General features: G+C 31.6%; 1 protein-coding gene across 3 annotated transcripts; it reads left to right on the top strand.

The window, feature by feature from the left end:
- Positions 1 to 2,558: 2,558 nt before the first annotated feature.
- On the top strand, positions 2,559 to 11,035 carry LOC129291047 (E3 ubiquitin-protein ligase CHIP-like). Of its 3 annotated transcripts, none has more exons than XM_054928154.1 (8): positions 2,559 to 2,926; positions 3,057 to 3,124; positions 3,238 to 3,299; positions 4,803 to 4,876; positions 7,520 to 7,653; positions 7,870 to 8,023; positions 8,115 to 8,225; positions 9,576 to 9,708. In XM_054928154.1, the coding sequence occupies exons 1-8, from the start codon at positions 2,807 to 2,809 to the stop codon at positions 9,693 to 9,695; spliced, it is 843 nt and encodes a 280-aa protein (XP_054784129.1). In that variant the 5' UTR covers positions 2,559 to 2,806; the 3' UTR covers positions 9,696 to 9,708. The 3 variants fall into 3 exon arrangements, with proteins under 3 accessions (XP_054784129.1, XP_054784130.1, XP_054784128.1); XM_054928155.1 differs by lacking the exon at positions 9,576 to 9,708 and adding an exon at positions 10,865 to 11,035 and having other exon boundaries at positions 2,562 to 2,926; XM_054928153.1 differs by lacking the exon at positions 9,576 to 9,708 and adding an exon at positions 8,961 to 9,293 and having other exon boundaries at positions 2,567 to 2,926.
- The last annotated feature ends 439 nt before the right edge of the window (positions 11,036 to 11,474 follow it).

Raw genomic sequence — 11,474 nt, forward strand, 5'->3', positions numbered from 1 at the left:
TAATAACACAATTTTGTTCATTTTTATTGTAGGTGAGGAAGAAGTGGTTGCAGAGTATATTGATATTGAAGCCCCTCCACCTTTAACAAGTGGACCTACTTCTCAGAGTTCTAATGTTTTATTTGTAGATGATGAAGATGAGGAGGATTTATGTTTTGATTGATGAATATGTATTGTTTGGATTTTTAAATATGTTGTTTAATTTTTAAAAGATTGAGAGGACTTTAATTGTTTTCAATTTCTGAATATTTTAATTAATTTTTAATTTTAATTTTATTTTAATTTTTTAGATCAGGGCTTTCGGGCCCGGCCCTGAGCCCTGAACATAAGGGCCGGGCTTCAGAAAAGGGGTTGAAAATGAAGAACCGGCTTAAGGGCCTAGGCCCTTAAGGGCCGGGCCCGCCCGTTTTCCCAGCTCTAAAAGGACCTACCAGCTCGAACCCATGCTCAAATGATTTTGGCAAAGCATAAAACCTTGAGACACGAGCGAGCCGGCAGGCCATTAGAGGCTGAAAATATTATATATACTATTTGTACCGTAAAGAATTCACATTTAAAATTTAAAATTTTTTTTGCCAACAAAATTAAATTCAAAATAAATATAAATCACTTTTTTATTTTTATTTTTATTTTTTTGGCCAACATTCTTCAATTGTTTATATTAAATTGAAAGTTGATCTATACCTTACCTAAAGGTCAGTTCATGAATATAGCATCTTTCTATATATTAAATACGATTCAAAAATCAGGTCAAAAAAAAAATCAAAGCTAAAGATTTTGTTTTGAAATCATATTTCCCTTAGCTTCAATGCTTATTTGTTAAAAGAACATAATTTTACTAATTTTTTATAAACAAATTAAGACTTTTGCAAATATAACTATAGGGCCAAGTCAAGCAAACAAGACACTATTTATTATATTTTGTATTATGACCAATTTATTATACTTCCTCTATTTAAAAATATAAAGTATTTTTAACTAAATCTCACCCTCAATAAAGTAGTTACCTACTTTCAAACTAACCTTATCTTTTCATGGTTACCCTTATTAACCACCCTATAATAAATATAAAATCATTATCAATATTGGCACTTTTGAAAAAAAATATAATAATTACACATCAAAAGACTAAAAATGCCTTACATTTTTTAACATCCAACTTTTTAAAAAATACCTTACATTTTTTAACGGAGAGAGTATTTGTTAGTAATATAACTTTGTATATTAATAATAAACCCCTTGTAAATTTTAAATTTTTAATAATTATCAATAATAAATTTCTTATATATTAATGTGAATCGGTCATATTTTTAAATTTTTAAAAATTTGATCCATATTTTTTGGACACAATTTTTTCTAGCCACTAAGCCAATTTATCTTAAAAAATTATGGTGATTTAAGGTGAGTAAGATTATCAATATGAATGGGACTTGTTAAACTATCCTATTAGCCCTTGTAAAAATTGTGTTGTGCTTAAAAAATAATAATAATAAGCTTCTAGTGCTATTAGGCCTGTTATAAGCCCATTAAAATTAGTTCAGGCTAACTCATAATCCTGTGTGTGTGTATATATATGTACATATATATATATATATATATATATTTAAATCATCAAACACATAACTTTAAAGATCTTATGTTAAAATAGCACCACCCCCTCCCAGTGAACCTTTATTTGAAAGCTCTAATGTTTTATTTTTAAATAATAATTAATGATAAGAATTAATGAATATTTAGATAAATTTTGAGTGACAGATCATTTGAACTCATTGTATGGTTTATATTATTTTGGGGCCGACGCTATTTTGATTTTAGGTTATTGTTGTCTTTTAAATATGTAATTAATAATTAATGTACTTCGCTGCACGCACACATAATGGGGGAAAAAAAATTATGTGAGATTTTGTGCCAGCCCCAAGTATATTATTAGTTATTCAAACAGGAATATGACCAAAAAAATATTCTTAAAATATGCAAAGTATCATGAAATATAATAATTATTATTTAGTTTCTAAAAACCTAACTGCTATTTTAATTTTGATAGAATAACATATTGACTATTTCTTTTATATAAATTTGTTATTTATAAATGGATTAGAAAGAAAATAATTAGTTTTTTTTTGTAATGACTAGTTACTTTTTTACAAATTTCTTATTCATACTTCCTTTCTAAAAAAATTACTTTAATTGCATTTAATTAATAAATAAATTTATAAAAAATAATTATTTTATATTTCGTTTTAATTAATAACTCAATTAAAATAGTTATTTTTTATAATAATTATGGGGTAAATATGTCATTTTCATCGCCATTTTTTATCAAAAATCAAATTGTCTGACAAATATCTATGAGATAAATAATAATTATTATATATTTTGTAGTACTTAATTGTGATTTGTGTATTTTAAATGTATTTTTTTCCTCATCTTCTCGAAAATTGCATGATAATAAAAAATAACCAGAATAATAATAACACGAAGCTGCGGACCGCCCAATAAAAGCAAGCTGTCATAAGTTACGTGCTTGTGCTGTCATCTGATCCTTTCTCGTGGACCTAAAATCTTCTATGCGGAGTCAGTACAATTCCAAGCGTCTGTTTCTGGGTTCTTTCGCGTCGTCTGTTTCTGGGTTCTTTCGCGTTTGGCTTCGGCTGTCGCCTGGAAGATTCTGGACAATTTTCATCTCTCATTCTCTGCTTCTTCCTTCGCGAACCATAATTGCTCAGATATACTGACACACATATATCTGTTTTATACATATATAACGCGAGAGAGTTTTCTCATAGAGACATAGAATTTTCCAGCCATGGGGCCAAATGCAGGTTCTTTGTCGGTGGTGGCGAAACAGGCGGAGAAACTTCGAATAAACGGCAATACTTACTTCAAGAAAGATCGCTTCGGAGCTGCCATCGATGCTTATACGGAGGTATTCTTCAGATAAGGATTTTGAGAATTGTATGTCGACCTATGTTATCGTTGCTTTATTGGTGAAGATCGAACTTCTTGGTGCTGATTGCTTTTATTTTTCCTTTCTTGATTTCGTTTTGTTTTCAAAGGCTATTACTCTGATGCCCAACAATCCGGTTTATTTCACGAATCGTGCTCTATGCCATCGTAAGCGGAAGTATGTATGGAAACTATCTAATTCGGTTTTGCTCTTTGTCTGTAATTTCATGAATTGAAATTGGTTTCTGGTTTCTTTTATGCGTATCGTTTGTTGGTTTGTGGTTCTTGCAGTGACTGGCCGAAAGTGGAGGAAGATTGTCGGAAAGCTATTCAACTTAATCACAATTCAGTCAGGTTGTTGCGATCCCCTTGTAATTGTATTGTGCTTCAAGACTTCAACATGTCTGATATTGATTTGCAGGCATTTCCTCACTGCTTGATCATCTGGCACGTTTGAATTGAGTGTGCTGCCCATTTAATTTTGTCCTGGGATAGATGTAGTAATAGCTCTAGATTTCGAATGGTTCTATTTCTTTCATAATAGCATGTTGAAACTTGGAATGTGAAATATTTCTTTAGATGTGTTTTTCTTAGCAACAATTTGGGGGGCTGGGGTATTGTATGCTTGTAGAAATCTTTTGATTAAATCATCGATGCAAACACTAAGTAGAATGATTGTGAGATACGAAGTTTTAATTACTTTCTAAGATAACACCAAAGTTTCTCTGTGGTGCCCTTTTTAGTGTTTTATTCAGATGAATTCTTGTGATATTTAATTGTTGCCCTGGGATCTTATCCTTTTGAGTGATCTTTCTGGGTGTACCACGCAGTCCCTTTCTTCAATGTAGATGGTGTAAGGTGTTAGATCTATTTATGCTTGGTGGAGGAAAAAGTTGGAGAAACATAGTGTCAAATTTTAGGAACTGGTGATATCTCAAACCTTAGAACTGGGGATATCTCATAAGTTACCTTGGTTTGAGAGGCAAGGTGATTATTTCTTTGTTTCTTGTGTTTTCCTTTTTTCTTTTGCGGCCCTTAACAGATTGTTGATGCGATCATTTTGTCTCTCTAGAATTTGGCTATGTGATCATGTATTTTCTATGCTAATTGTATGATATATTTTTATGCCTTATGAGTCTTCCTCTTTTTTCTTTTTCTTTTTTTCTTTTTTTCTTTTTTCTTTTTTTTTTTTTTAACACTGCTTCTGGATTGTAACTTCAGAATGAATCATGCCTATCATGAGATATGCTCCTTGCAAGAAACATTTAAGATGAAACCATTAACAAATTTGGCCAAAATCTTTCTGATTAAACCCTAGAATGATTGACTATAGATGAGCATTTTTGTTTATTTATGTTTATATTGGTTATACATTATGTTTTAGAACTTGTAAGTGTTCATATGAAGCCCAATGCGGGTCCTTTTTTTAAAATGATTGTGGTGGATGATTGGCTGTTCTGAGTCTCATTGGTTTGGTTTCTGTTTAGGTAGATATATCTGGAGTATTTTCTTCAAATATGGATTACAATCAAATATATATTGTATTTGTTCATAGCGAGATAGAGTTAAATTGGAAGACAATGGATTTAATGCTATGTTATCTTGTATACAATTTCATTATGTGATCTAGCCTTTGGAATAATATTACTGGTTTTTTTAGAAAAAAAATGGGGTGTGGCGGCATGCATGAGAGGTGTGTACTGTTTAATAGAAGCAATGGCTGGAAGACAGTTTTTGACTATGGTCCATTATATATAACAAATAGTTGTGACCTCTTTGTGTATTTTCTTACTGCTAACATATTTCTTTGTTTTGGAGTGTGTTATACCTATGTAAATTTTCGTTTGCTTTATCACAGGCCCACTATATGTTGGGACTTGCATTGCTGCAGAGACAAGAATATGCCAAGGGAATAGCAGAATTAGAGAAGGTTTGTGGCTATTGAAGTCTCCTCCTCATATATTTGTTTTCTTATAATTGTTATTTCTGTTGCTAGCAACTTAGAGATTTATGGCTTCTTTGAAAAAGTATTACTATAATCATTAAAGAAGTATTTTCAGCCCTCGATGCCTGTATTCTCTTTTGTGCATTTAACTGCAAATCACTTCATTTGACGCAGAAGTCAAACAACAATCGCTCATAGAAATACAATGATGGGGTGTTGATAAGAATTTAGGCAAGATAAAGTTGTCAACAATGTCCTAGTTCAATCATACAATGAGGATTCCTAGTTTGCCTGCACAACCTAAAGTGAAAATTGTTTGACATCATCACTCTTTATTATAAATAAGAAATAAAAATGATATGGACTAGCAGTCATTACTTCTCTAAATTTCTACAGGGGTGATTAGAAATGGAATGTAGTAAAAAGTCATGAGGAAACTTGCAAACAATATAGGTGTAAATTAAAGAAAAAGTAACAATCTGCATGCCACGATTTGATAATTTTCATCCAAAGGAAGATCATCAAGTTGTAATTATCAGTTAAAAAGTCCATTTGTGTCTGTCTCCTGCATCATTTACTATGTATTTTGATACAAGTCTATAATATAGATAAACACCAGCATATGAAGGCAAAGTTGGACGCTAGTCAGTGAACCAACCAACATTCAGGAAGAGAAAGAGGCAGAAAATTGACAGTATAGGCTGAAGGGTGGAATTACATTGATACTTGGTTAATTTGCAAGCCTATTATTGCCCAGAAAATTGAAGTGGTATATATGGAAAATTTTAAGAAACCAATGAATGGAGGGAGAAAAGGGAATTGAAGAATGAGATAAAGAAAGAGGAGTTTCAATAGTTGATTAATAGAGAAAAGGATTGAATGGGAACTCATTAGCTGAGAGGTGACAATCAGCTCAGTTGCTTATTATGGGTGAAAGAGGCGACATGAAAAACCTCAAGGCAGAGGGTAGATTTCCATTTAAAAAAAAAATACTAGAAAAGAAAAGTAAGGTGTTGCTTATTTCAATTTATCTGGACTTTGATCCCCCTCTGATTTTTTGGAAGCATTGCGGGAATGCAGAATTATTTGGAAAGAAGTAATGCCTAGGATTTTAGCCAATAAAAATTGTATGGAAAGAATGATGGGTATTTCTATATATTTAGTAATTAGTGGAAGAGAAATATGTCACTACGAAGCATGGCTTAATGAAATATTTACTGTTCAAGAATAATGATATAACATCTTTACTTTTTGATTCCCAAGTCTCCCATGGATCTAAAATTGAATAACCTATATGCAATGTATTGTACTCCCTCTGGTCTCCATTATAAAGCACTTATAACTACTTTACTAGAACCAAGGAGAGGTGGTTACATTATTAACTTATAAAAATAGAATAAACTTCTAATTTTACCCCTATTGAAATGTAAAATTTTCAAATTTGCATTACATTTTCTCTCATGGTAAATAGGTTTAAATAGGGGCAATATTAGAAAAATGTAATTAATACTTCATCAAGTGTCTTGTATTAAGGACAAAACTAATCTTCTAAAAGGCGCTCTATAATAGGGACCAAAGAGAGCATGTGATGCATGCTCTATATATCAAAGCTATGTTCATAACTATTATAGCAAATGATGATGTTTACCACTTCATCCTTGTCACCGCATTTTCATTTTTGTTTGTCACTTTGTTTCCTTTTGTTGCATTTGAGTGTTTCAAATTTTAGCTTCATTTGATATTTTGACTAACTTTCAGACCCTATGATCATAATGTTTGGACCAAAAATGATGGCAATATAGCATAGATTCAAGATTCTACCAAGTCTACTCTTTATACCCTAGTTCTTGGATGCCCATTTCTAGATTGTCCAGGTTGTTGTATTGTCAAATACTGAGGACGTGTAAATATTTAGTTAATACTTAGTACAATACCAAACATGAGAATATAGAGTATTGGGATACTTGATAGCAAAGAAATCCATATGATAATAGTTCATGTGAAATAATAGTTAAGGGGTGGGTTAGGAAGCTCTATAACTCCCATTAATATGGCTAGTTTCCTATCTCAATGGCAACGCCAACTCTTTATTGGTGTGATGTCTAGGGTTTGAATCCTATAGTGGTACCTTATGGGATGGAGAACCTTATCCTAAAAGTTAGTTGTTGAAGTGGTAAGACTAGCCCACTTAAATATCTCATTAAGCATCTCATACTACTCAATGTAAGACTTGGTATTTTGTACTATCAAGTCTCCATCAATTGGCCCCCCATAAAAAGTTGATGTCATGGTGGCTACTCTATGGCATTTGCCTAGCTGGTAGCCTGCGATGTAATTTGTGTAGTTGTGCATCTTCCTGCTTTGTTTTATTCAGCAGTCGTATTTTGTTACGGAGGAGGGAGAAATTGTCTGAGCAGTGAGCACATCCTTATAATTGTGGGCTGTTGAGGGTTATGTTATTTATTGGCCAAAAAGTAAATTAATAAAGGGACACATTGCTTGCTTCTCTGGATTGTTGGCATGATATCTAATTAAATTGACTTCACCATAGATACATACGAGTTTCCGTATTTCTCTTTCTTTTTGCATGAATATTTCTTATACTGATTATAAAATCATAATTAATAGGCTTTGGATCTTGGGAGGGGAGCCAATCCTAAGGGCTATATGGTAGAAGAGATCTGGCAAGAGCTAGCAAAAGCAAAATACCTAGAATGGGAACGTTCATCTACCAAGCGATCATGGGAATTGCAGAGCTTGAAGTATGTTTCTGGTGATTGCCAAACCTATTGGCCAAGGGACATTCGTTAATGCTGGGTGAACTATTTCCATATCAAATTTGAAACCAGCTACTTCATAAATTGTGTTTATGTGCCTGATTAGCTAATCCTCATTTATTATTTTGTTTGAAAAGTAGTTTTCACTTTGCTTGTGAAGTTCTTATTAGCCGCTTTATATAATGCCTGTCTGTGTCTCAGAGAAGCTTGCGAGTCTGCTTTAAAGGAAACGCATCTACAAGACGTCTCCCAGAAGGAAGGCTTTGTAGATGAAGATCCAACCACCCCATCAGAACAGTTAGCGGCTTTAGGAAGAGTGTTTGGTAAAGCCGCAGAGGATGATACACCTGCTGAGGTTGAATAGATTGGCTCATCTGTAATTACTTCATATAATGAAATTGATGCATGATTGTTTACCTCTTGGATTGGCATTTTGGGTATTTCAGGTGCCAGATCATCTTTGCTGTAGAATTTCACTTGAAATTTTCCGGGATCCTGTCATCACTCCAAGTGGTCTTACATATGAAAGGGCAGTGATTCTTGAACATCTTGAGAAGGTAACACGTTTCATCAAATTTTTTTTATAGTTTAGGCTTGGTTTGGATGGAAGGAAAAGTAGGAAGAAAATATAGAGGAGAGAAAATGGGATAATGGAACTTTTAATTCCTCAAATTTGTCTCAGTTATTGTTTTGGTTCCTCAAGTTTAATTTTTACCAATTTTATCCTTAAGTTTGCCTTAGTTATTAATTTGTTCTTTATTATTTAAAGACAGGATAATACGGTTAAAATTTACTGACATGGAAAAGTGAATATTGATAGTAGCCATATAGATTAATAAAAAGAAGTTTAATTATTTAGGTAGGAAAAAAAGACTCAAATTTTAAAAAACAATAGAGCAAAATGCAAAAAAAGATTATGTTGATAAAAATTAAACTGATTTGAGGGCTAATTCTCATTTAGCTTTATACACATGTTATCAATATGATTCACACATTAAATTAATTTGTGTTTTAAAACTTAAAGGGTTAATATAATAATTTAAGAAAATGTAAGAGATCTGATTAATCAAAATTAAACTTGGTGGATCAAATAGATAATTAAAGTAAATTTGAGAGATTAAGAGTTTTATTATCCTTAGTGGGAGAAATTTTCAAAAATAGTAAAATATATATATATATATATATTTTACTATTTTTACGGCTTTTTCCTTTTAGTTTTTCTTCCTCACTGTTTTTCTTGCTATCCAAACAAAGGGTTACATTGCCTGGTTTCTAAACTCATGTAAACGTAGGTTGGTAAGTTTGATCCAGTCACCCGAGAACCACTTAATCCAGCCCAGTTAGTACCAAATTTGGCCATAAAGGAAGCAGTCCAGGCATTCTTGGACAAACATGGATGGGCCTACAAGATAGATTAACATACGATTTATGTTGAACAATTGAGAGTTTGTTGTAGTTCTTTGTGTGGTCCATGTTTGGTAATCATTGGTTGTAGTTCCCAGCGATGCCAGTTGTTTGCTTCGAACTGTACATATAACTAACTATAATTGATTGTTGTCAAATGCAAGTTGTACTAGTAGCAATGCCAGCTTTCCCTCTTGAAAAAGGTTTTGAGTTTGAACCCATCGTTAACATGTTTGTATATGTGGGTGCGTATGCTTTACCTTTTAATAGAATAGGGCTAGGTTAGGAGTAAAATTAAAAAAAAAAAAAAAACCTGCAATAGACTGTGTTGTCCTGCTGTGTGTACATTAAATGCTCACAGAACAATTCCTTTCTCATTTGCGTAATTAGAGAAAAGACTCTTCAAAGTTCACACTACTGAGTCCATTTTGCTGGTTCGCTTGTGTGAGCTTGTTCAACTGCTCATATTTTTGGTCATCTTGATCACTTACCTTGTGGAACAGGTAAGACATATTCATGCAAGATGCAATTTTCGCTCATATCTTAATTGTGTAGCTTGGAGGATGGAGGAAAAGGTGGGGGGGGGGGAAATAGAAGAGAGAATTATGAAGAGAAATGTCTAAAAATAGTTTTCTAAAATTATTTAATTATTTTTAGAAGTTTTTCCTCCAAGTTTTCCATCCTCTCTAATCTTTTTCCTCGTCCAGACAGAGCGTAGTGTGTTTAGTTTCATGTAAGAAATCAATTAAACGATGCATTATACGGGAGATTGGGAATCAGCTTTGTACAATCTAAATATTTTTATTATTATTTTATTTAAAAATGAGTATATTGCTGAGTAAAAATAATCTTTTTAATTATCAATCTTGAAAAATAATCTTGAAAAATATGTCATTTTTATCTAATAATAAAAATTTAGTGTTGAATGAAGATTTAAATTTTAATTGAAAGATAAGTAGTACATTTTGGATCAGTATATTGTGGAAGAATGGTAGAATTTTTTTTTTTTTAAATGTGCAAACGGTAATAAAATATTGCAAAATGTTATGATTCTTTTCTAATTTTTGGAAACTTTTTGTAACATTAATTATTTTTATTGAAGTAACTAAATTACATTTGATTTAAAACTAAAAAAGTAGTAGCTCTAGCCTTAAAAAAGTGTAAATATCAATGATTATTTTAATGTAAGTAATGAATTTTTTTTTAATAATTAGAACTGAATATACAATTACAACTTTCTATATTGAAATTTAAGTATTATAAATATTTATGAGTATTTTAGTTTCAACATTTTTTAGCTATAAATAAAATGAAATAAATAATTATAATTTTACTTGTGCAAATTTCTAATGCAATGAAGTATGATTGTTGTAAGTATTCACAATTATAATTTAAATAATGAATTTTTTTTGGCAATAATTAAAAAGAAATAAGCCAATACAACTTGTTCCATGCAAATTTGTACTTTACTAAAGTTCAAGCGAGGTAAATATTCAAAGATTATTTTTGTTTAAGTAATAACTATTGTTCTTTTATTATAATTGGGAATGTGAGGTATCATGTAGAAAAATGCTCTAATGATATCAAAAGAAAGTTAGATTTCAATGGATAAAAAACTTGCATATGAGAAGTTGTAATTGCTTGTTTTGTTTTAGTCATTATTAGAAGAAAAATAATCATTGCTTAAATTAAAGTAACATGGCTAGGATTAAAGGTTTATTTTTACCTCTAAACATTTTTTTTAGAGCATTGAGAATTCATTACTAATAAGTTGAGCAATTTTTGTTAGTAGTATGGACGTAAACGGTGAGCTGCTTGAGTCGTGCCTGGAAGGATACTGTCCTTAAGAATTATTCCGGCATACTAGGACAATAGACCAACAGTTCTTTATCATTAAACAAGCACTTCCTGCACAATATAAGGGCACAGAACAACAATACTAACAAAAGGAACTCAGACGAAGAGAAGTGTGGTGGAGAAGAATGCCTTGAAAGTTCAAGAGGCTAGCAAGTTGTTTAGTATGAATGCATGCTCATATATAGGCCAGATCTTAGACTTAAAAACGTTGGGCATTCAACCATTAGAGTGTTCATGGTTTGATTTCAAACTTCAAACAGCTAAAAATTAAAATTTTTCAGTAAACTAAAAATAATTATTTATTTATTTATTTATTTTGAAAAAATAATCTAATAAAAAGAACTCAGTACCTCTTGAACTCGTGTGCAGGGGGACGAATCAACTGATTTTAACTGTGATTGTCCTGAGTTGGCTTGTTTTGTGCACGCAAGCTCACTTCTCCTCCAAGCATATTTTACTAGCTCATTTCATTCCTTAATATTTATACACTAAAGAGTTCTTCATTTAAACAATGTGAAACTTTTGACACACACAACAAATTTTTT

The sequence above is a fragment of the Prosopis cineraria genome, unplaced genomic scaffold (assembly GCF_029017545.1).
Source record: "Prosopis cineraria cultivar Desert tree isolate PC_DT_omini unplaced genomic scaffold, ASM2901754v1 PC13, whole genome shotgun sequence".
NCBI classification, from domain to species: Eukaryota; Viridiplantae; Streptophyta; class Magnoliopsida; order Fabales; family Fabaceae; genus Prosopis; species Prosopis cineraria.

Excerpts from the sequence above, each read along its gene's own strand:
- LOC129291047 (XM_054928153.1), top strand. The coding sequence starts at position 2,807 with ATGGGGCCAAATGCAGGTTCTTTGTCGGTGGTGGCGAAACAGGCGGAG. Across the intron at positions 3,125-3,237 it reads CTATGCCATCGTAAGCGGAA|TGACTGGCCGAAAGTGGAGG; the intron begins GTATGTATGGAA and ends TGGTTCTTGCAG. Across the intron at positions 3,300-4,802 it reads ACTTAATCACAATTCAGTCA|AGGCCCACTATATGTTGGGA; the intron begins GGTTGTTGCGAT and ends TTGCTTTATCAC.